This window comes from Sturnira hondurensis, unplaced genomic scaffold, assembly GCF_014824575.4.
Source record: "Sturnira hondurensis isolate 20B ecotype Veracruz unplaced genomic scaffold, ASM1482457v3 Scaffold0011378, whole genome shotgun sequence".
NCBI lineage: Eukaryota > Metazoa > Chordata > Mammalia > Chiroptera > Phyllostomidae > Sturnira > Sturnira hondurensis.
The window spans coordinates 2,432,408-2,457,508 of NW_028084009.1; the positions used below are offsets into that span (position 1 = coordinate 2,432,408).

Sequence of the window (25,101 nt, forward strand, 5' to 3'; positions counted from 1 at the left end):
TTTGAAATTTTATGGTTAATACTTTGGAAAAAAATTAAGAGACTGGTTTAAGGAAGAATATTCAAAAATACTATTTTATACTTAGAGTTTTCACAAAATCTTAATTAGCCTAAGAAACCATATTTTAAAAATACAAACAAAGCCCTGGCTGGGTAGCTTGGTTGGTTGGAATATTGTCTGATGCACCAAGGTTTCAGGTTCGATCCCTAGTCAGGGCACGGACAAGAAGCAACCAATGAATGCACAAGTAAGTGGAATAACAAGTCAAAGTTTCATGCCCTTTCTCTCCACCTCCCTCCCAAATAAAAAAATTAGTGCAGAATAAAATGACCTAACTACACAAAAACCAAAACCCAAATGAACCACAAATTTTATAGTAAATTCAAAAATTGTAAAGCTATTGAAGTAAAAGTTAGAGGCACAACAAAGATGCCAGCGGTGGCACCATTGTTTGGCCAATGCAATAGGACAAGATAACAAAATTAGTGTAAATATTATAAGGAAGAGATAAAACAACATGGAAATAAGGTGATTGTGTCATAATCATCATAAATCATATTTATCATAAGCCAAGAGTTTCTAATAAATGATGTCAATTGAGAAGAGTGTTTGCTAAGACAGCTCAGTATAGACAATTATACCCAAAATGGCTATTCTTTATGCTTGCAATGAGTAATTATTTTTAAATGGAAAAAAGATCCTACTTATAATAAAATTCAGAATATGAAAATATAGGCCTATATGATAAGACTATATTGTATATGAAGAAGACCATGTATTGTAATTTCATCAAATAATGTTTACAACAGCAATTGAATAAAAGCGTTTGGGTGGAAGGTTGAACATTTTTTAAAAAGTCATTCTTTTCATAAGTTCACATATCACACTGATGTAATTCTAATTAAAATCTTTACAAGGTTTTCTTTTTCTGGGTGGGGGGGGTAGGTCTGGACAAATGACAGTTAATTTATAAATATGGATACCTAAGAGTTGCTAAGAACATTTTGGAAAAGAATATCTACAGAGAAGCTTTGTACAGTAAGTCTGAAAGATATTAAGGTTTACCTTAATGCTAACACAATCAAATATTCGTGGCTGGCTAACCAGAGAAGATACAAAGATCAACAGGTCAAAACAGAGATTCTGGAAATAGATCCAAGGATGTTTGGTGCTTCATGTGAAGGCGAAATTAAGAGTTCAGTTCCAAGGACAATAAGACTGCGACTAACAAATAGTCAACCAAACTCCTCCACCACAAGTATATAAACAGGGATTTTTGTGGCATCGAGGTGCTCAACTAACTAAAAACAAACAATAGACATATTAAAGAAAAACCTCAGAAGAGAGGGACTTCACAAAAAAAGGCAGAAGCCACAAATTAAGCGACAGAGGAATCCAACTGCATAAGAAGGTGGGTATTTTTGCCCTGGCTGGTGTGGCTCAGTGGAGCACCGGACTGTTAAGCAAAGGGTCGCCAGTTCAATTCCCAGTCAGGACACATGCCTGGGTTGTGGGCCAGGTCCCCAGTAGGGGGCATACGAGAGGCAACCACACATAGATGTTTCTCTCCTCTTCTCCTCTCTCTAAAAATAAATAAATAAAGTCTTTAAAAAAAGATGGGTATTTTTATATGGAAAGAACACCATAAGGAAAGTCCAAAGACGAAGGATAGGAGGGGAGAAAACTCCTCAACATGTGGCCGATATGGGGTTCATATCCCCCAGTTCCCAACAACCCAACGAGAAAAATGAGCGTGCACAAGTTTAAAGTTCATGGAAGAGAACAACGCAAATGCTCAACTAGTCTATGCAGAAATGTCACAGAAATGCAGGTTAGAACACCAGTGAGGGACATTCCCAGGGACTAGATAACTCCCTTCACTCAGCGGATTGACGAGACTTCAAGATGGAAGACCCCTGGGGCCGGCAATCCCTGGGCCCGCACTGGAAGAGACCACCCTTCTGAAATCCACACAGGTGCAATCCACGAAAACGCACGGGCACTCCCGAAGCACAAATGAACACGAGGCGTTACGTAGGAAGCCTACTGGGGCCGTTTGTAATGCAAACGAAAACCAAAAACGTCTAGATATCCACAAAGAAGATTGTGGACTATGACATGGTTGTCACACTTTAACTTTTGCTTTAAAAAAATGAAGTTAGGGACAGCTGTATGGACCCTCGGTACTGTTAGTAATGGAACAAGAACAAGTCGTAGAGAAACAGACATAGTGTGATCCAATTACTGCAAAAATAGGAAAAAGCCTTACCTAGGTTATCTTGAGAACTTGTATGTCGGTATGAACGCAGAGAAAACTTTACCTTGGTTGTAAAAGGGGCTGAAGATTATTTTTAAAAAGGCTTTATTTATTTTTAGAGAGGGGAAGAGAAGGAGAGAAACATCAGCACTCGGGGGCCTCTCAAGTGCCCCCGACCAGGGACCTGGCCCAAGGCCCAGGCATGTGCCCTGACTGGGAATCGAACCAGCGACTCTTTGATTTGCAGACCTGAGCTCAACCCACTGAGCTACACCAGCCAGCACGGACTGAAGATTATTGGTTTGGTTTTTGTATAATTCTGTAGAGTTTCTTGCAAAGAACAAGTTTTTTCCTGTTTTAGCATGCTTCAAGAAAATCTAAATATACATGTGTATATGTTTATATGGAGGGCAGAAGTTGGGTAGAGGTATAAAGATACAAAAAGAAACATAGTATATAAAAGAGGCAATACTATGTTCAGTTCGACCTCAGCTCTGTAACTGGAGAAGAAAACATACAGACACTGCACAGAGAAGACTGGGAGACAGACCATGAAAGTGGTCCCAATGTTTCCATCTGGATAGTGAGACTATTTAGTGACTAGTTTTTCTAGAGTATGTTTCCCATACTTTCTATTATGAACTTACATTTAGAATCAGGAAAAAAAAAACGTTTTAAAAGCTGAAAAAAACGGGGCACTCTGTGAAAAAAAGAAAGCAGTAAAAAACAGTTTCTTAACAATGGAAGCTTCCCAGCTAAACTCCGATAGCCGAGCCTCCTAAAAAGCCAAATGTAAATCCTAGCGCAACAGTGTTACTAAAATACTAACATAGGATCCTGCAGGCTTTTCCAATTTCTTATCAAACCAGAGTTAACAAATCGTTACTACCACTGAAATGAAAATGAGAATAAATACATTCTGGCGAAGGAAACAGTGAGTTATCTGAATTGTGTTCAAGTATTAAGGAGCAAAGGAAGAAAGACGCCAAACCCAGCTCAAACTCTGTATCTATCTCCCCAGGGCAGAGGACTTTTCATTTTTCTTAGTTTGTTCTGTATCTTTTATGGGAAGTGAGCTCATGTGCATGAGAACTTTAGCAGATGTGTCAGGGAAGGAAAAGTACGTGAAAACTCTGATAAAAAAAAAAAAGCATCTCTAAGTGTTCTTTCAACCTTTTAAACAGACTCCTCTCACAAGCGTAACGTCTCCAGCTCACGATCTTTGCTGACACTCTGTGAGAGCGTGATTCGTTCATTCATTACTTACTAAGAACCCACCAGGAGCTGCAGATCGTGCTAGAAGCTGGAAATCAGCCGTCTTTGGGTATAAGCTTGGGTCCCCCTAGCTTGCCCTCTGGCGCTATCTACCGGTCAAACAGCGCTTCCATTGAAAACAGTAACATTTGCCTTTCCTTCCTCTCAGTACAGCCTACGGTTTGGGAAAACCCAGGTGCTTCTCTCATCTCTCCTTGGGACTGCACCAACATTGGTCTCTGAAACAAGAGCATCCTAGACCGCGCTGGCCTAAAGGTCAGTAGAAACTTGCCTCAAATTTGCATCTAAACAGAAACGTCAGAAACTCTGAAGTTTCGAAATGGAAACGACAGTGGCACCACTTTTGGTCCCACGCATTTAATTTGACCCTTAAGGAGGTAAGGTGTTTGTATAACACTTAGGAGAAAGGACTACAAACCTTTGCTTCTTCAAGTTCTCTTTAATATGATAATTCACATCCCCTCAACCCCAAATCATACCGTGACTACAGAATCATTAACATTCAGTATATTTTATCACATATCAATTTATTAGAAAACCATTGCTTTTAATCTCATTAGCACTAAACTTTATTTTTTTTGTCAAATACCCATGTAACATCGTGTAGAAAATGGTCCTTCATACCAGAGATTTGTATCCACATACTAAAACCCTAGCACCCCAAACTCAGGGGGATTTCAGAATGGCAGGTAAGAAGGGCCGGGAAGTACCATCTGCTACACAAGATTAAGGAGATGGAAAAATCCTTTATTGGAGTTGGGAGATCAGCTTGGAAACAAACGCGCTCGCCCCTCAGTGCACTGGGTTCCAACCCTCCGTCGGAATCAGCCTGGTGACATTTGAGATTCTACAAGTTACAACACCGTGGTTCACAGGGGGTCTCAAAGGTATGAGAGCATTAAAAAATGATAGTAAGCAGTATAAAATTACAGTTTATTCCAGGGGTGGGCGTGTTCTCACAATAATCTTTACAAACGTAAAGGGCACACCTCTCATGGAATCCCGTGTCTGACACTTTCCAGTCACCTCTACCCCCTTTCTGTTGTGTTTTGAGCACTAATCTGGTATGGAGTCCGCTGGACAGAGCAGAGCTGGGTGGGCCGCTCCCTGAATGATGGAGTAAGTCTGCTTGGGTAGCTCTTGCTGGGCGGAGGAGAACATGGGTGGGGCCGCAGTGGCCACCGCGAGGTTCTGGCCGTCGCTCACCACAGTCACTTCGGCTGTCCCCTCCTGAATCAGAGCGTTAAGGCCTTCGAAGTCAGTGCAGGTGATGCCGGAGCTGGTGATGAAAGTTTGGCCCCCAGAGCCTTCCTGGGCGCTGCCGGCGGCAGGAATGAGGGTCTGGTGCAGAGTGGCTCCATCGGTCTGGTCGTGCGTGGTCAGCAGGACGGCTGGCTGGGCCAGCGCGCCCGCCTCGCTCGGACACCCTGAGGACTGAGGAGGGGCGATCAGGTTGACCTGGCGCAGGATCTGCAGCCGGCTGTTCCCCGGGAGTTCCTCCGGGCTCTGGGCCACCAGGGCGGAGGGCACTATGTTCACGGCGGCGGCAGCGGCCTGGACGATGGTGTTTGCCTGGGGCACCTGGTGCCCCACGATGATTTTGACTCTCCCCTCGCTGAACTGGGGCACTTGGCTGGGCTGCAGCGGCACCTGGAGGGGTCCCACGGTGAGGGGCGTGGCCGGCTGCCTGCTGGGGTCGATCTGAAACTGCAGGACGGTCACGTCCGAGTTCTTGCTCTCACTGTACTCACTGTGCTGCCTCTTGTGGCTCCGCAGCGAGTCCTCCCGCATGAAGGAGGCCTCGCATATGTCGCAGTGGAAAGTCTTCTTGGCGTCCAGCTTGGCCACTTGCCGGCTGCTCTGGCGGCCCGTGTCTTTCCTCTCCGAGGCCTCGGTCTTGACCATGTCCCCGTGGAACTTCTTCATGTGTTTGCTCAGGTTGCTGGGCTGCTTGGTGTCGAAGCTGCAGTAGCTGCACTTGAAGGGGCGGTCGGTGCAGTGGATGCGCTCGTGGATGCGCAGCGCCGCCTTGCTGGAGCAGGAGTAACTGCACTCGGCGCACTTCTCCGGGTGCTCGGACTGGTGCACCCGGCTGTGCTTCCGGAGGGTGGCTTTGCTGTCACCCAGGAAGTCGCAGTGTGGACACTTGAAGTTATTCCCACTGTGCTTGATGCGGACGTGGGACTTGAGGTTTCCCTTCATGGTGCAGCGGACATTGCAGAACTCGCACTTGAAAGGCTTCTCCCCCGAGTGCACGCGCATGTGCCTTTTCAAGTCCGAGCTGATTTTGAACTTGGCGCTACAGAGCCAGCACTGGAAGGGGGCGTCCCCTGTCAACACAAGGTGAGTTTCGATGAGAACAGGCAGGCAACAACCACAGCGGATCCCCCCGAAGCACACACCAGAAAAACCGCTTACACCAAGGCGGGTGGGCGCAGACCTCCTAACGGCAGCTCCCAGCAGCCCCCGGGAGGAAAAAAAGGGGGTGGGGCTGGGGGCTTCTCTTCTTTCCCCAAACCTGAGCCGCCGCCATATGCTCAGTGCACCACCACCAGTTACAAAACCCAGGAGGGAAACGGAGATCGAAAATAACGGTTCCAAATAAAATAACATGTGCGAATATCCTTAGCATAGTCTTGCAAACCATCAAGCTACCATTCCTAGAATTAACGTGACCACTCTGCCACTGAGCGGTTCACGGTTGTGCCGTTTTGCATGCTCCGTTGATTCTGATGGAGCTACATCTTGCAACAGATTGAAGGACACATTTTCCCATCAGTCACCTCCGGGCTCACTCATCAGGATATTCTTTTTACCGTGATTCAAACGCCCAGCTTACACTTCGGGCAGGTTTTTATTAATTAAGACGTGTTTATCACGCAAACTTTATTTATCCCACATTGCCAGCTGCGGTCTTTACTTGTGAAGTTACAACATCCAGCTGCTTGACTGCCTTTTAAAAAATAAATTTTAACTTCGCACTCGTTGAAAGATGAGCAGGGAAAGTGAAATCGCGAACATTGGAATGGCCAGGATGTTCCAATTTGGTTTTGTCAGTGAATGCCAAGTCCAAAGGCTCTACAGCCCCTTGGTGACCCCGCCCACTGCAACACTGTGTCAAAAAGCACAAGGAGCTAACATTCTTCGCGGTGGCTTCCGGAATGACAGGCACTCTGCTGAGCTCTCCACGAGAACGGTCTCGGATGCTCCCGACAGTCCCGCGTGGTGGGCAGTCCTAGCAATGTCATTACCATCAACGCCATTACTGCGCACTTGAGGGAGCCGAGGCCTCCAGAGACTACGTGACTCATTCTCGGTCACCCAGGAGTCCGTAGCGAGGCTTGGATTCCACCCTAGGCTGACTCGAAAGCTGGTATTCTTATTAGGTGCCCGGTAATCATAGGTACCTACGGCCGATGAGCCCTTTCTCAGGCCACAAACTCAACAGAGTGAGACTTTGTTCCGGCTTTTTGGGATAAGACCTAACCCGTCACTACGAGCTGCTGGGTACATGCAGTTAAAAGTGACAGTGGCAAATACAGCGGGCTTCGAGAAAACGGAGAAGCCCAAACCTACACAGTGCTTTAATGTGTGACTAACCGCCACCATGGTCGTGCGCACCGACTTCTAGATCAGGAAGTGGTAAGTTATAGTCAGATCTGGCCCACAGCCTGTTTTGTAAATAAAGTTTTATTGGTCCACAGCCACACCCACCTGTGTAAGTATGGTCTATGGTCGCTTTCCAGGCCGAGGCGAGCAGTTGTGACAGAGGCTGTGTGGCTCGTGAAGCCTAAAGTGTGTACTATCTGACCTTTCATAGAAACAGTTTGCTGACCCTGCCTTAGAGTGTTACTCCCAACCCTTTTATACCGCCGACCCCTTATCCCAGTTCGGCGAAACCCGTGGACCCTTTCTCAGAAGAATGCTTAGATGTGCAAAGTAAACTAAACATGGATAGGAATACAAAGGAAACTGGTTATATTGAAATAGCTATTTAAAAAATGAAGAGAAAAGGTGTGTGATACAGCAGTGCCTGTGCTTTATCGATGTGTCAAACAGTGAGAGCCAACAGTAAGTCTCGTGGCTACAACCATTTCCAAGTGGAGAAGAGAACACAGACACTCCTACCCACACACAACGGTGACGAGAAGGTCTTGTGATTTCTCCCGGCAGCAAGGGCGCGCACGCTGCCACCAGGCTGGCTGCCCGGTCTCATCATTAAAGGACGCGTCCCACTTCGGCACAAGTGAGTGAAAGGGAAGATGTAAAACTACTGCCCGCCCAACTTCCTGGGCCTCCCGATTCCATTCATGGGTCCCTGGGTCGGGGGTGGGGGCGTCTGCAGACCCGGAGTGAGGACCTCTTGCCCCAGAATGCTTTACTGGGTTTTCCCGTTGCATCCCCGCCCAAATTAGTGACCGTCTTGTTTGCCTTTTTTAAAAATAAAAAGCAATGAGCAGATGTGAAACCCAGAAAAAGCAGATGACCCAATTTCACAGAGCTTAACAACGAACGCTTCTGATGTGGAAGTCGAAGGTTCAGATCCCGCCATCACCGACTTTCCTCCCCCCATAACCACCGATTCTGTGAACGAGGCATACTGCCAGGACGAGCCTCGCTGGACCGTGCACTCCCCACGGCTAAGGACTGCGTGGGCTCCTGCCCACCGCCCGCCCCTCCGTTCCCAAAGACTGACAACGCGGTCAATCAAAGCGAGGGAAAGGTAAAAGCGAAATTCTGTTAATTTTACAACCTGTAAAATTTACAAGTGCCGCGAACTTAAAAGGAGGAAAGGAACATTCCACAGACACGACTGCACGCGGGGCACACGTTCACATTTTCAGAAAACACGCCTTTTCGGGACCGAGGTGAAGGGGCTACTCTGAACTGCAACTTTCTCCGCACAAGTCAAGATGCTTCCGAAGCGTTCCCAAACACGGGCCCTTCCGCAGCTCCCACTTGGGCGGGGAGGTTTCTGAGGAAATCGGCTGGACGCCAGTTACCTCCATGTCTTGTCGTGCTCAAGTAGATCACAAAAACGACCCCCAGCCTCCCATCTACACCCCTCCCGGTAGCTGTGGTCTCTGTCTGCATGCTCCCCCGGCCGTGGCAGGACGGCCTGCCAGGACCTCAGGCAACAGGACTGACCACATGCTCCTATTCAGCTACGTAGCCTGGATGCCAGTAATGACTGGAAATGGGCTTGTGCCCTGGAGTGTGCTCACTTGCAGCCTGTCATCCAGCATCACGAGAAGGTCAAACCGGGCCTCACCCGCTGGTCCCAGGAGGAGGATGTCAGGTGCGTGGGGCAGGGCTCCTGCACTGTGGTCAAGCCCAGTGGGTGGCCACAGCCAGCAGAGCCTTGGCCCCGTAACAGAGCCCAGCCAAGGTCAGCAGGGCTGCCCAGACGACACCCAGCTGATCGCCAGCATACGAGCAGAACGGCAGGTTGCGTACACCGAGGTTTCACTGCGGGTCACTGCACTGCGCTTTTGTGACACCAGATAAGTGACAAGGATATCAGCCCGAGAAGTGGAATGTTGCCACACAGAAAACCAAACCACGCAGCCCTGGCTTTCGGAGCGGCTGGGCGGCAGGTAGAGGCTGGCTGCACCCTCCTTGACGGCAGACGTCTGGGAGAGCGGCCACCGGCGGCGCCTTGGAAGACAGACAACACACCTGTTGAATTTGGACTTGACCAAAGAGATTAATTCTGGGCAAACACACGGAAAGTGTCGCGTACGCGGCAGGTAACAAGCTACCCCAAGGAAGAGACAAACAAACAGGAACTGGCCATTTTCTAACTGGAACTTAGAGAGAACACAGAAAATCAAAGATGTGCTGGGCTGGATAAAGGTGCTCATCTCCAGCCAGTAAAAGGTTTTCAAAGAGAGAAAACAGCCCGTGGCCAAAGCTCCGCTCCAGGGAACCGGTCTGGGGGGAAACTGAATGAGAAGCAAAGGACGTGAATGCCAGGTGCTTTGTCACCTTCCCCCGGAGACCACAGCTGGAGTTAAGCAGATTCTCTCAGCTTGCCCCAGCCTCCTCCGCATCTCGAGGGATTCAGCCCACAGGGGGTTATAAGCCACAGTGCCTACTGCTGGGTCTAGAGGAAAGGCAAGTCTCCGAAAGAACTGTGGGTGTGGCTTTTTGCACACGGATACCTGGGAGACTCACGGAGTTTATGACAGCTCTACCAGCAAAGCTCTCTTTAGACTTTGGACTAAAGCAAAGTCTAAAAGGGTCCCCAACTTTCAGCAGGCAGGACACACAGTGAGAGAGTTCTCCAAGGCTCCCTTTTCACTCCTTTCAGGAAGAGCTAAGAAAGGTACTGGAAAGGATGCGCCACTGGACGGGGTCAAGAACCAGAGGGTGGAGCGAAAGCCTCATCAAGAACCGTTCCCTGTCCCCAGAGTGGGGGCACCTGGGACACTGGTCAGAGGGATTTCAGTCATGTGTGCAGTTCTTACCCTTCGAACTGTGAGGTTATAGTACTGTCCCGCCTCTGTCCATGGGCAGTGTGGGAACAGACAACTTGTCCTTTACGGCAAAGGTCTCCAGGTGAAGAAGCCCCATGACCTGACGGAGAGCACGAGGTGCTGGGCTTAAGTCTGATCCTGTGACTGGACACCACTTCTGGGGGGTCGGGCTTGGGAAGGTGTGAATGCCTTTGTGTGTCAGAAAGAGGTGAGCGGTGGTGGGGTGGACTGCCGTTCGTAAAAACGTCCCCAGTTCTTATCCCTCGTCTCTCTGGCCTTTGACATGTCGCCCTGTGGGGCTTTCCTCCTGGGGTCCCATCTCTGGACACCAGGCCCCAAATATAACATGCGTCAGCCAATGGGATGCAGGTAGAGGTTTGAAATGGGGTTACGCACTGGGGCAGACTTGCTGGTGTTACTGCCGCTGTCGTGATGGGGACAAGCCTGGGGCAGCCCACTGGTCCCAGATGGAGAAGAAATATGGGGCACAGATGGGACTGTCCCAGCCGGGGCAAGCTGACAGCCAGGCAACTCACAGACGGCAGATCCCTGGCCAAGGTCAGCAGACACCTGACCTTCCCCACACATGTGATCAAGCCCAGCCAAGGTCAGCAGAGTTGTCCAGCAGACCCCCCCCCGCTGACGCGACGTATGTGAGCATTAAATGCCGAGTGTGACATGTTGCGGAGGTTTGGTGGCAGTTGTCACCCAGCATCTTTTAATGGCTGACAGACACGCCTGCCAAAAGAAAAACACCCGCAGTCTGCTAAGTGACCTACTCTGCTCAGTTTTTCCATCAAGCTATCCTTCGCTGGACCAATCAGAGTGTCCTTTAAAAAGGAGGGAAGTGACTGACCAACCAGGATGCGGGGCTGTATTAAAACTGCATCACTCATGTCTCTATTTCATCTAGCACGTCTCCTCAATTGAATACCCTACCTGGCAGATAAGTTATAGTTACATAAAGTTACAGTCACGGGGCCTGGCAGAAGTAACACCCGCCTCAGTGTGGTCGGTTAGGTAATAACCCGGGTGGAATAATCTATAGTTTTAATTGGAACATTTCACCTAAAATGTCATAGGGTGTGTTTGAGTGTGATGTTATGTTACAGAATTACATGCTTAGGATTTTGTAATAAAAGGTTTTGTAATAAAAAAGGGGCGTTATTTGTGGGGGGACAAATTATACAAGGGGCGGACCTTGTATATTTGTAAATTGATGTTTTCCACTATTTTACTGAGACGGGCACTTCTGGGGAGAGGAAAACAGCAAAAAGTGTGACCCACGAGACCACCAAACGTCCCCAGTCCACCTTCTTCCGTCGCGACTAAATGCTCCAAGGGTCTGCGCCTACGGCGGCGGTGGGAGGTCGGGAGCATGGGGCGCGAGCACCGCGGGGCCTCACCTGTGTGGGAGCGCAGGTGGACGGTGAGCTGGCTGGAGTTGCGGCTGGCGTAGGGGCAGATCTGGCACTTGAAGGGCCGCTCGTCCGAGTGGATCCGCAGGTGCTTGTTCAGGCTGCTGCTGTCGGCCGCGGCGTAGTCGCACGTCTTGCACTTGTACGGCTTCACGCCCGTGTGGCACCGCATGTGGGTCTTCAGCTTGTCCTTCCGGCTGAAGCACTTGCCGCAGACTTCACACTTGTGGGGTTTGTCTCCTTTGGACACACAACCAGAGCGTGTCAGGGAGCAATCGCATGAGAGAGAAAGGGGCTCACCTGCCGCTGCCCGACCGCCAAGGACGATTTAGAGAGCCCCCGGGCGGACGCGTGACGGGCAGAGAGCGGCTGCGCCTTGGGGGCGGGTTTGTTCTGTGTTGAAGACGAAGACGCTGTCACTGGTGTTTTCTCATCTTCCCTACATTGAAGCTGAGTTTCCTATTTATTAAAAACAGGATGCAACTCAAACACTTGAAGTCCAGCAAAGTGAAATAAAGTGTTCCCTGTCCCCTGTATCTACCTCCCCCTTTTCCTTTTCACATGAGACAGGCCCTAAATAAAACTCAGAACCCTTGTGTTTTAGGAGCTCTCGGCTGACCAGCCAAATGTGACATTTCTCAGCTTCACGTGCAGCAAGGTGGGATTCTGGGACGCAGTCCTCGTCAAGGAAATGCCAGAGGAGGTAAATGGGTCCTTTTCATAAAAAGACATTTCCTGCTCTATACGATTTTGCTTCCCCCTCCTTCTTGCCAGCCGTAAGCACGGCATGGGGGTGAGCTGCAGGTGTTGGGGGGCTGGGGCAGCGCACTTGAGGGAGGTGGATGATGTAATGAAATGTACTGTAATGGCACTGGAGGACCTCAAATCTCTACATGGCCTCACAGTACAGGGCCACCGGCGCGCCCTGGACCACCGGCTCACCTCTGGTCGGTAACGTGGGGGAGACAAAAAGCCCTAGCTTGTCTGAGCCGGGGCCTGGGTCACTCTGCAATGGCAACTTAATCTGCCCTCACTGGACACATGTTGGCTTGTTGCCCGTGAACTTTTTGACATCTGTTTTTCCCATCTCTTTTGTACCTGTGTGTACCTGCATTTTTCTTCGGTGTGGAAAGAACTCTTGGGCGACACAAACACTTCCTTTCTGAAAGGCACTATGCCTCGGAGTGGTTTTACTTAATTCTCTCGACAACTGGAATTAGAGTCCATGACTGTCCTGCCAATGCAACACTGCCTCCCCACTGGCTACATCTTTTCACACCATTAATAGCCACAATATGACTTTTAAGGCCGAAGTATTTCACGTACAGATGTCACCATGAATTGCTGAGCCCATTCCTTACTTGACCGTCAAAAAGAATAAACCAGTTATATACGTACTGACGAGGAAAGATGCCCAGCAGCAAATGGAAAGCAGCAAGCCATAGACAACATGCTCTAGTATACAACAATATACAATATTAACTTAGTAAGAGATGGAAAAAGTAAATTGTGTGTTTTTTAGGCTCATTGGAGGCATGCCAAAATCTAAGAATGAGACACACCAGATGATATGACTGGACACGTTTGGGCAGTAGATAAAAAAAAAAAAAAAGAGGCCCATGAGTCAGGATTTTTACCTTTTCTTTTATACAATAGATCAAATAGGTATTTTGGACAAATCTTGGATGGCCACGTGCTCATTTCAATCGTCAGCCAAAGCTGATCTCTATCATCATAGAAAAGAAATCTGGCACTTAAGAACACATCTAAAGTGTATAATTTTATTGCTAAAAATGTGCCCAGTCAAACTGACTAGTCCAGGAACAGTAATTTCTTATTACTGTCAGCTGCTCGCGAGCTCCCGGGGTCCCTGTCCTGTGTCCTTGCAAGAGTGAGCAGCCGCGGGCGGGCTCTGCTGCTCCGGAGCCCGGCTGGTGTCGCTCCCGCCACGTCCTCTTCTCGGAAGGGACCTTCTTGTCAACCCCCCAACCTAAAGCTGTCGACGGAGACACTGCAAGAAACTATCCTACACACCCAAGCTCGGCTACCTGAACGTGAAAGACGCTTTCCGAAGGTTTGCAGAGAGGGACCAAAGGTTGAGGCCCGTCCTGGCATTTTCATGAAGCCCCTCCCCCTCGTCCTGTGAATGAACACAGCACCTGCGCAATGATGGGCACGCGATGGGTGATTGACGGATGGGCCGTCAACGCAGGAGCGCCGCCCCGTGGAGAGGCCCACTGCCTGCTACGCCGAGAATGCTCACCAATACCCAAAACTTAGTAACTTAACTTCTGATCATTAGAATAAATGCAAGTGGTCTGATCATTAGAATACATGCAAGTGGCATGCAACCATGAGGCTGATTAGATGTGATGGTGACCCCTGGCGCAATAAGGCCATCATCGGCCACGGCCAAGGAATGTCAAAAATAACTGAGCTTCCAAAGGCTGGGGCGAGAATGTCCACTTTGGGCAATGAGTGACGCCCACACCCAGTTTCGCCGTGTCTCCACATTAGACACGTGTGTATCATGGAGTTACAGGCACCTCACACTTTAAGACTGTGAGAAAGCAATGCCTTTTCCATGCAGAAAGCTTGGGAGACATAAAAATAAGACATTACAGAAAATTAAAATCACTAGGAAAAAAATCATTTTTCCTTTTCCATGCACCCATCTTTTCCTCTCCTTTAAAAAAAGTATTTATTTATTAAGTCCCCCTTCAAAACTGCAAAAATAACATACTCACTGTATCTAATGATATGATGTAAAGATATATAAAAGTTACTATTCTTCCCCCTTATTCGTCTTTACCAATCACCTCTCTCTCTCTCTTACACAAACACACACACATTTATAGAGTCATCTCCTCCAAATGAGAAAAACAGGGACATTTACATTTTAATTATTCTGACAGATGGGTTTTCAAAGTGGCTGCGGCCATTCACATTTCCCCTGTTAAGTTTGCTCATCTCTGTCCCAGCCCTGGACTTCAACCCTTTAAACACCTTCTGCTAAAGTATGTGTAGAAACAGCATCGTATTTGTACTTAATCTGAATCGGTTTTCCAGCGAGATTCTTATGTCCCATCACGTGTCCGACTTGTGGGGACCCCTGCTCCTAGCACACAGCGTGTATCACGGGCAAATGTGCTAAAGGAATGTTTCTTACCTGTGTGGATTTTTAAATGACGCTCCATGTCCTTCATGCCATAAGCGGTCTTGAACTGGCAACCTTAACAAAGGCAAGGAAAGATTAGTAACAAAGGGAAATGTGGTCACTACAGAGGAAAAACAGGGCAGAAACCTGGAACCGAGTGAGGAGAGTGAAGCCACCGAAACAGGACAAAGGGCCATCCCAGCCTCCTGGTCCGATGCACCCAGGTAGGAACATCACGGCCGCGCCTCCTGCCCAGACTGTGTCGCTAGGTCTCATCCCCAGGAAACATCAGACAGACCCCAACTGAGGGACATTTCACCAAACAACAGGCCTGTACTTTGTCACAAATGTCAGGGTCAAGAAAGAAGAGTTTAGGATGATAGGAAAGGACTCATGACAAGTAAATGCCGTGTGTGATCGTGAACCGGATCTGGGACCAGGGAAAACTGTTTTTCTTTTGATAAAGGCAGCTGGTAAAATCTTAGTAAGGTCAGTGATTTGACAACAGGGTATACAAGCGTTAACTTCCTGACTCTGACGACTGTCCTGTGGTTTTATAAAGAATTTCCATGTTTCTAGGAAATGCACCTTGAGGCACTGAGTTGAAGGGACCGCATGCCTGCAACTCACCCTAAAACGGTCTCAGGAAAAAATTATGGACATCCAGAAAGAATGACGAAGCGCACGTAATATGTGAACATTTAGGGAACCCAGCTGAAGGGAATCCAGACATTTTTTGAACAATTTTTGTCACCCTTCTGTAAGTCTGAAATTATTTCCAAATAAAAAAGTTTTTTTTTTCCAAAAAAGAAAGAAGAGCAACATCTCTCTGGAAGTCTTCCTAAGCTACAGCACAGCATAAAAAATTCACAGTAACCCGCACGTCTCCCAAGTCCCATTTCGAAGTCCCCCGGCTACAAAAGTCTATGCGCACAGTGACTAGGGGTAGTGAGAGGTGGGCCGTGTGCAATGGTGCAGATACTGCAGGCTCCAGTTTTTAGGCCAGGCCTCCTGGAGCATGACTACGTTGTGTTGTCGAGAGTTCACGAGTTGGAACCCGGGAGCCTGCTCAATGGCGCATCCTGTACACATAGGACACGGTGCTGCCTTTACCTGGGTAGCAACAGTTAAGCCTCTTCTGAGCAGGTGGGGCCGTGGGCTTTTTGGCGCGTGACTTGGCAGGCAGAGAGAGGACAGTGGCGGTCTGGTTTTCATTGCTCTCCGTGGGCAGGTACGTTTGGTAGCCGTGCTCGAAGACAAATTCTGGAGCTGAAACTGAAAGACACAGTGGTTACCGATTTCCATGGGATGGATGCCCAACAGCTCACTGTCCCGTTGGCCTACCTTCCTTTCCAGAGAACGAATGGGTTGGATTGCTTTCCCAACCTCCCTAGCTGCTTGGGAGTGTTCGTGGGACCCTGTTCTAGCCTGTGAGACTCTTGAGAAAACCTGCTGGGGGCTCTGTAAAAAATTTTCTCCTTGATTAAAAAACAAACAAAAGAACAAGTATGGGGCAAAAAGAGAGACAATGGAAGAAAGCTCATTCTTGCTGCCCTGGTTGCACCACCTCCTGTCTTCGGACGTGCCAGAGTGAAGATGTGATGCCCGGATCTGTGGCAGCCATTCTGTAAACGTAAGGGAACGAACACCAAGGAAATCGGATGTTGAGCCAGAGTTCTGAAAGCCCCTGAACCCAGACTTACTAAATAAACAAGAAGTGTCCCTACTGCTTACACCACACAGGTTTCCTGTGAATCCAGCCAAACGCATGAGACACTTTCATAAGTTTACCACAAGATGATAACGAACAAAAGGAAAGGAACTGATTGAAGAAATTCTGCGCAAAACTACAAGTTCACTCAAAACACTCTTTAACACGAGTACTCTGAAAAAAAATCCTTGCACTCTCACTGAAGTTTTAAGGAAGAAAGAAAAGAGAGACCAAATACCTTTATCATTATACAAGATAAAACAGACAGGCTCAAATTTCTTTTTCCTTTGCTGATGAAAAATCTTTGTGACAGGTTGTTAAGAAAGTTTAGGGTGTGGGGTTTGGAAGTACTTCCCTCCTTGTTTTATTATACCTAGTTTGTCACAGGGAGATTTCGTTCAAATACGGAGTAAATAGGACCAGTGGGGCTCATTCACTGGGTGAACTTGTCAGGCCAAGATGTCCTAGTAATGATTATAAAAGCAACTGTCATAGGCTGTCCCCCAAATTTCATTGTATTTACAGGATACACTTACCTAAAGCGACACAGACCTAACATCATTACCTACTTCGGCCACACCTGAAGCCACAGTATCTATGCCTCAGACTCGAGTGGGTGGTGTATGTTCTCTTAGAACAAACGTCTTCATTCTTTGACTGTGAGATGTTACAGATTATAAGATGTACCCTTATGCAGAACAGATTTAAAAAGCTCCAGTGAAGCACATTATGAGGCAGTGCTTTCCTAGTCCTTATTTTCTATCTGATACTGACATGCCTTAGGCATTTCATGTTTATCGAGTGTGTTCTTTTAGACATCGTTGGATATGTGGGCTGCCACCTCTCGGACACCTTGAGTAATGAATGGCATCATTCCACTGCACGTGAAATACTTCCCAAGTACTTGACTAAATTCAAGGTTTCAATTTTTCTCAAGTGAAACCTGTGGAGGGAAGTGGCTTTTGTTGTCAAGTTGGCCAAAAATTCTGACAAGCTGCTGCTCTGTCTTCACGCCAAGTCCCTCAGACATGTGAATCAATCACACCTGCTCCTACGGACACGTTTTCACCGACGAGTGGGATTTGGCTATTGCTCCGGTTCCTGCTGCTCTGCTCAGACCCCAGCCAGCAGCCCTGGGCTCCCCCGCCTGCAGCCTGGTGGACCCACCCTCGAACTTGCTTCGAAGGCAAGTCCTTGCGCCCCACCCGAGCCTGCTAATCAGAAACTCCGGAGTGGACCCAGCACTGGGATAACAATCTGCCCAGGTGACTCAGTCTGGGAAGCGCTGGTGCGGATGATCCTTCTCCACGCATTTCAGCAGTAAAAGTGACCCCGGCTTTGTCCAATGGAGGGAGCCATTTTTCTCGCTGCCACAGTGCACAGTTGAGGCGCTGTCCCTCCCACAACACACATGGGCTTCGTCACTGGCAGACTCAGCCCCGACGGGTGTTTCCAGGTTCCTCTGGGTGCAGTCACTGTCATTTGCAACTCGAAACATCATGTGACATCTTGGAAGACATTAACAGCAACGCAACTCAACATACGTAGTCCCAAAACAATGCACGCTCCTCTGCCCAAGTGACAAGAATGTGACCAACTCCGACCAAGCTCGTTTGCAGGCACACGAGATGGTTTTGTGTGCCGACTGGCTGAGAGCATTCGCATTAATTCCAAGGTGCACCCGCATTTTAGAAACCCTAAAATGTGTCTTTGGATTGGTAGGTGTCCAGGTTCAGCTACTTATTGTGTGTGTGACCTCCGGCAAGTTAGGTAACCTCTGTGGGCCTCAGTTTCCCCCCTGTAAGTAGAGTTAATCACTGTGCCGACTTCCTAAGGTTGTTGCAAAGTTTACTGAGGGACTCAGAAGCCAGGACGTGGCCATGGTCTCATTAAAAGCATTAGGCACTACTGTTGGACAGAACTAGGCCCTGGCATCAGACTGCCAAGTGGGAGTTTCAGCAAGACCTAGGGGGACAACGGCCCCCGTTTGCCTGGGCCAGAGGGTTACTGGGGACACAGGATGTGCAGTGCTCAACTCAGGTGGCTGCTCATGCTGTCATGGCTTCCCAATTTTCTACTCCACTACTTTTTGAACAAAAAGAAGGCAGGAAGGTATGGGGTGAGGAGGGGGTTGTGGGAGGGGCCAGGTCCTCCCTGTGGCCCAGCTCCTGGAGTCCTCACAGTCCTCCAGGGAGTAAACACACCCCTGCCCCCCGGGAGACTGGCTGGGCTGCATCTCCTAGATGCCCACCTGCCGCTCCTCCAGGAGCCTCAGCATCCCCTTCACGGCAACTCACAGGAGCAGTCTGGGCATGAACCTCTTCTCGGGAGCCGTTTGCAAACATCACCCCCCCTCTGTGGGCGTATTCCGTGTCTGTTGTTTCCTCTGGTGCACAGAAGTTTGACACGGCCCCATCGGTCCATTCTTGCCTGTGCTATCTTGGAGGGGGGGGTGGCGCAGGAAGCAAAGGGTCAGGCACCCAACTGCAGGGATCATTTTGGAGGTAGGGCTAATCTCATGACATGCAAGTCCCCCCCAGACAGACGGCTCCTAGACCAGAAAGCTTTGTCCAAGAACTTGGGCTTTTAAGCCTCATTTCCCTGGGCCTCTGTTGCCTCACCTGAAAAATGAGGGCAATTCCCATTGCTACCTCCTTGGGCTGTTGTGAGGATTAGGGATCAGGCATGTAACACTGCTGTTGCTATTGTCATTCCTCGTTGATTTATTCAGCAAGTACTTACTAAGCACCTAGTCTCTGCCAGGCATTGTTCTAGACACTAGAAACACACGAGTGAACCAAAACAGCAACAATCCCCGACTTCATGAAGCTGGTCCTCTAGTTGGGAGTGTGCAGGCAATAAATACTTCTGATAAACACTATGGAGAAAACTAAAGCAGGGAGGTGGTACAGGAGACACTGGGGGCATGAGATTCTAAGTAAGGTAACCCTGGAAGGCCCAGCGAGGAGGCGATACCTCNGATCATTTTGGAGGTAGGGCTAATCACATGACATGCAAGTCCCCCCCAGACAGACGGCTCCTAGACCAGAAAGCTTTGTCCAAGAACTTGGGCTTTTAAGCCTCATTTCCCTGGGCCTCCGTTGCCTCACCTGAAAAATGAGGGCAATTCCCATTGCTACCTCCTTGGGCTGTTGTGAGGATTAGGAATCAGGCGTGTAACACTGCTGTTGCTATTGTCATTCTTCGTTGATTTATTCAGCAAGTACTTACTAAGCACCTTGTCTCTGCCAGGCATTGTTCTAGACATTAGAAACACACAAGTGAACCAAAACAGCAACAATCCCTGACTTTATGAAGCTGGTCCTCTAGTTGGGAGTGTGCAGGCAATAAATACTTCTGATAAACACTATGGAGAAAACTAAAGCAGGGAGGTGGTACAGGAGACACTGGGGGCATGAGATTCTAAGTAAGGTAACCCTGGAAGGCCCAGCGAGGAGGTGATACCTCAATACAGAGCATGGAAGCCCATGGTCACGAATGGTGCTGTTCCAGGTGTCTGGAATTCTACAGCCAACAGAGAAGCATGGGGTACCCAGGTACCCAGTCGTGCTGGAGTCTCTGGCAGTTGGGGGCTCTGCAGAGGGGCCTTGGGATTGGGTTCCACTGCTAAGCCCTCCTCCCTGTCCCTTGATGGCCCAGCTGCCTCCACGACCGTGGAACTAGACATGTGTCCCATCTTGGCCAATCGGATCTGGAGTTTCTGAGAAGCACCTCCTCCCTGATAAAGAGAAGCTGTCCCTTTCCCAGTCTGTGGACATGGCTGAGTGAAGACCTGAGGCAGAAAGCAGTGGCAGCCTTCTCGTCACCATGAGGTACATAAAGGATCAGGCCAAAGGACAAAGCCCACCACCAGGACACCAAGAAGATGCAAAGAACCTGCCACCTTCGAATGACAGAACCGACCCTGGGTGTGCCCTGCGCACCCAAATACAGAGAGAACCGGTATCTTATTGTCTGGCCCATTTGTAGCTGGGGGTCCAGAGCAAGGGAAAGCAGTGGCTGATGCAGATTCCCAGGGCCCTGCTCAGACCCATCAGGACGTTATCCCCAGGGCAGGGGCCCGGGAAAGTACAATTTTCACCAAAGCTCTAGGTGTTCTTTTGAGAAACACTGCGGTGAGTTTACTAAGGGACGGCGTGGAGCGGTCAAGGGCACAGATTCTGCAGCCAGGGAGCCTGGATCCGAGACCCAGTACTGCTCTATCATCTTCAACAAGTTACTTAGCCCCTTTGTCTCTTAGTTCCTTATGGGTAAAATGGAGATGATATTTCTCAGCATTTAATTTATGGTTGTGAAAAGGACTTCATACAGAGTATTTAGAAAAGTGATTGGCACTTAATAAGCACTACCTACGAATTAGCAGGTGTTATGGTTGCCAGTCATTAAATAGTTTGATTGGCCAATCATCACATAGTTTGACTTCTCCATCACTCATGGGCTCAACAACCTTCGATGGCTCCCGAGTTCCTTCAGAATAAACGCGCCAGAGGGGACGCATGGCTCTCCTACCGCATACTCCCGGTGTATCTCTAGACACTGTCGCCAGCTCCCGCTGTGAGCAGCCCCACCCCCAGATGGTGGAAGGAAATGCCCCCTTCCTACCACCTTCCTCCCAAAGGCAGGTGATTCATTCGGAACTCAGTATCCTTCGCTCTCACATGGTTTTCCCTGCTTTCCCCTGGGGACCGATCTACTCCACTAACTCTCTGATGAGGCCGTGCACATCACAGATGGCCGGGCCTGTGAGTCTCATGACTAAATCGTCCTCCTTGCTCATGGGCTGGATGTTCTCCAAGGACAAGCGTCTCCACGATCCTGACTCCTGCATGTGGCACACAAGAGTCCCACAGCGGGGCCCTCTCACTGGGGCAGGCGCCCTGCCCTGTGCTTCCCGCACACTAATGAATGGAGCCTTCCGGCCGCCCTCTCCCGTACTCACTCGGTAACTGTTTCACTGAGTGCCCGTGTGTGCCGGGCCTGCCTGCAGGGAGACTGACTGTCTGGTAGACCAGAAACTGAACCACTGGTTTATGGCTCAGAGGCCTAAACGGAGCCTTCGGACCCTTTCTGAAGGTTTTCAGAATCAGCTGGGTGAGGTGGGTCTCCCATACGTCCCCATGCTCTGGCCACAGGCCACCACGGCCACACTTGTAGGTGAGTAAGCTTCTGATTTGTCACATTGAGGGATCCCTCAGACCATGGAGCTGCGGGCGTCTCGGTAACAGGGTGCTAAGAAAGGACTCTGATTCGGGGCTCATGCTCGACAACTTTGGGGGAGGGCTGGATGAAGTCTGCGCTGCACACTGTCAGGAAGTGGGGAAAGCCTACGATCTGACATCTTAGTAAATATCACCGAGGAGCAGAGGAGGCTAAAGCTGTAGTGGGTAGAGAAGCAGACGTCTCTCGGATCAGTGGGGAAGGGGGTGTCTGTGGCTGAAACATGACGACGAAGGTGTTCTTTGTTTGTCCCGTTCCGCCACAATCCGGAGTGGCCCACAATCCGGAGTGGTCCTAGCAACGCCGGGACCTCGCTGACCGTGGCCCTGGGCAGTCTGGGCCGCCTTCCTTTCTCAGCTGACTGCCCACGGGCCTTCCCGCTCTCCACCTACATCCGCTACATTGCCAGACCCCCAGCAGCATCTTAATTCCCTTCCCTGGCTAAGTAAAGATGGCTTGTCGCCAAATAACCGATTAATCAGCACTGTGGTAAGTGCTAGGTGGGGAAGCAGTGAGAAACCTAACCTCAGGAATAGGGGCAGGAGGGGAAATCACGGTGAGCTTCTAGGTGGGGGTGACTTTTAAGCTGGAATCTGAAATAGAAATTAACCAAAAGATGTGAAAAGGTCATGCTGGGTCAAGTAATCAATTCAGCTAGTACTGGCTGGGGGCAGACCCTGTGCCAACACTTTCTGTGCACTGTTTTGTTTAATTTTTACTGCCCCCGAGTCAGTAAGCAAGAGCCAACATGAAGGGGCCACTAATGCCTGGTTAGAACCCTCTAACCTGACTACAACGGTCACTACTTCCATTCTACCGTTGGGGAAACGGAGACACTAAGGCCCTAAGTGACCTGCCCAAAGTCACCTGGTTAGCAAGCGGCGGCTGCAGGAGTTCAATCCAGTCTGGCTCAGGACCCGAACTTGCTATCTATTCCTATCCCCACTTTAAAAACAGGACACCGAGGGTGCTTGGAATGGGCCACGGTCGCACGGCTGGCTGCTGGGGCCCCAGAGAGCGAAGACTCAAACCCAGGGCCCCGACACCAAAGCCCTGTGGTTTCCACCCACCAACTTAGAAAACGCACGTGGGACGCTCTTTCCTCCCCGCAAGCATCAACATCCGATTTCACTGCTCTCCCAGGAAAGTTCTTAGATCAAACGCGCAATGACAGGTAGCTCTCCAGCAGAGAAAACATTTTACTGTTCAGCCCACTCTTACAGGATAGGGAGGAGGCCTGTGAGCTGAGTGGGAAAGGGCTTGGCTTGATCAAGGATCAAAGAGGGACAATGAAGTCTGGACGAGGTCTGGGGGAGGGTATCTGGAGCAATCTGCCAGTGTGCGGGTTTGGGCAGTAGCCTCCGGTGACTCTCCAAACTGGTTGAGACCAGGAATCCCCCAGGGAGCTTGTTAAAAAAAAAAAAAAAAACCTTATGCCTGAGTCTTGGCCCCAGAGATCCAGAGTCAGGAGGTGGAGCCCAGGTATCAGCGTCTTTAACAAGCTCCCTGGGGACGCTGGCCCACAGGCAGATCTGGGACCTGTCACAGCAGAANTTAGATCAAACGCGCAATGACAGGTAGCTCTCCAGCAGAGAAAACATTTTACTACACAGCCCACTCTTACAGGATAGGGAGGAGGCCTGTGAGCTGAGTGGGAAAGGGCTTGGCTTGATCAAGGACCAAAGAGGGACAATGAAGTCTAGACGAGGTCTGGGGGAGGGTATCTGGAGCAATCTGCCAGTGTGCGGGTTTGGGCGGTGGCCTTGGGTGACTCTCCAAACTGGTTGAGACCAGGAATCCCCCAGGGAGCTTGTTAAAAAAAAAAAAAAAAAACCTTATGCCTGAGTCTTGGCCCCAGAGATCCAGAGTCAGGAGGTGGAGCCCAGGTATCAGCGTCTTTAACAAGCTCCCTGGGGACGCTGGCCCACAGGCAGATCTGGGACCTGTCACAGCAGAATGCTGAAGGCCAGGCTTGGGTGGAGGTAGGCCCAGAAAACCAAGCTAAATGGTGCAAAAGAAAGGAAAAAAAGCAAGATTCTGCTTGTTTTGTGGCCCAGAAGTGGGAGCATTCAGAAAGCACAGCCTAGTTGGGCAGAAAAGCAGCAAACCTAGCCATTTGTTCGTCACCTGTTCATTCGTCCCCGCATTCATAAATACAGTCATTGGCTGAGCCCAATTACCCTGCCCCAGGTCCTTTATGTGGACCACTGCAGAGTCCTCACAACAACCCAGCAATATCAGGTCTTAGGCACCTAATTCTATCACCTAATAGTGTCAGGTACCATTATGACCCCTTAGAACACGAGGAATATTAATCAGCGCGAGTAAGTGACCTGCCCAGTCTAGGGCAGTGGGATGCCTCACTGCAGACAGACCGCGGAGCCAGCAGCCTGTCTCCGGAGCTTGGAGCTCCCTTCCACAGGGTGCAGTGGGCGGCACCGTGAGAGGGCACAAAGGACTCCAGGTCTGCCCTGTGCATCCGGGGCAGCCGGCAGAAATGAGGCACGGCAGGAGTCAATGGTCACGGGGCAGTGGGAATGCTGAGGGGAGGGGGAACATCTTCTAGCAAGGAACGAGGACAGAAGGAGGAGCAGCGGTTACTGGCTGTGGGGTCAGCCTCGCCGATGGATGTCTGGGCAGTCGGTTGCTCATTGGCTCAACTGAGAATGAGAGGTCTTGTGACCAGGTTTCTCCACTTTCCACAGTCCCCACCATTCCCTAATGCTCATGTACAACTTACATTTCTCTCACCAGAATTACCTGCCTCGTTCCTGTTCTAGAAGCTTACCATGAATATGTGTTTTTTGCACTTCCCTTGAGAATTTCCCTATGTCTGCACACAGATCTATCTCCCCTTTTCAAGGCCAAGTCATGTTCCACTATCTGAATCTTCCATAATAATTTATTTAGTTTCTTCTTGATGTATATGTATGAAAGCTCCACTTTCTTCAGAATACATAGTCCAGTTTTTTAAAATACATGGAAGCGGACTTAACTGGATGTGTTTTATGTACATTTTGAAATGGGAAAGATGTTAAATATAATATTTAAAATTTGAAAGCGATCACAAAATTGCCCGTGTTATATGAATGTATATGAATGTACACCTCTGGGAAAAACAGCAGACCCTCGCCCTAAGGCTCCTGTTGACAGACATTTCTTCAGCTACTGAGCCAACAGGGCGCACTGTTACGCTCAGCAGGCTCGTGAGTGTCACCTGCTGCCCTTTGCTGACGTTTCCACTCGGCTCTTTTCTCTGCTTTGTTGATTTCAGGAGTTCTTTACGTGTGAGGGACATTAGGCCATGGTCACATATGCTGCAATTTTTTTCTCCCGTTGCATTTAGACTCTTTAAATACTGTTTTCACTTGAGAAAAATTGCAACTTTATTTGCAACCATATTTATGATTCTTTTTCTTTCTTTTTGGGGGAGGGTGCCTTCTTTGGTAGGCACGGTATTAATATATATATATATATATGTGTGTGTGTGTGTGTGTGTGTGTATAAATCCTTATCTGAGGACATTTGTTTCATTGCTTTTTATAGAGGAAGGGAGGGAGGGAGAG

The 25,101-nt window shown here is 49.2% G+C and overlaps 1 protein-coding gene across 3 annotated transcripts in view; it reads right to left on the minus strand.

Moving 5' to 3' along the window:
• Window positions 1–25,101, minus strand: part of ZFP64 (ZFP64 zinc finger protein) — a 65,915-nt gene that overhangs the window by 36,123 nt on the left and 4,691 nt on the right. For 2 of the 3 annotated variants that reach the window (XM_037059914.1, XM_037059913.1), the window contains exons 3-6: window positions 15,700–15,861; window positions 14,599–14,661; window positions 11,418–11,669; window positions 4,043–5,862 (exon numbers count right to left, since the gene is read on the minus strand). In XM_037059914.1, coding sequence (XP_036915809.1) covers window positions 4,589–5,862; window positions 11,418–11,669; window positions 14,599–14,661; window positions 15,700–15,861 — 1,751 coding nt within the window. In that variant the 3' untranslated portion in view covers window positions 4,043–4,588. Of the gene's footprint in view, window positions 1–4,042; window positions 5,863–11,417; window positions 11,670–14,598; window positions 14,662–15,699; window positions 15,862–25,101 lie in introns of those variants that run through there. The other variant, XM_037059915.1, reaches the window with a different exon arrangement.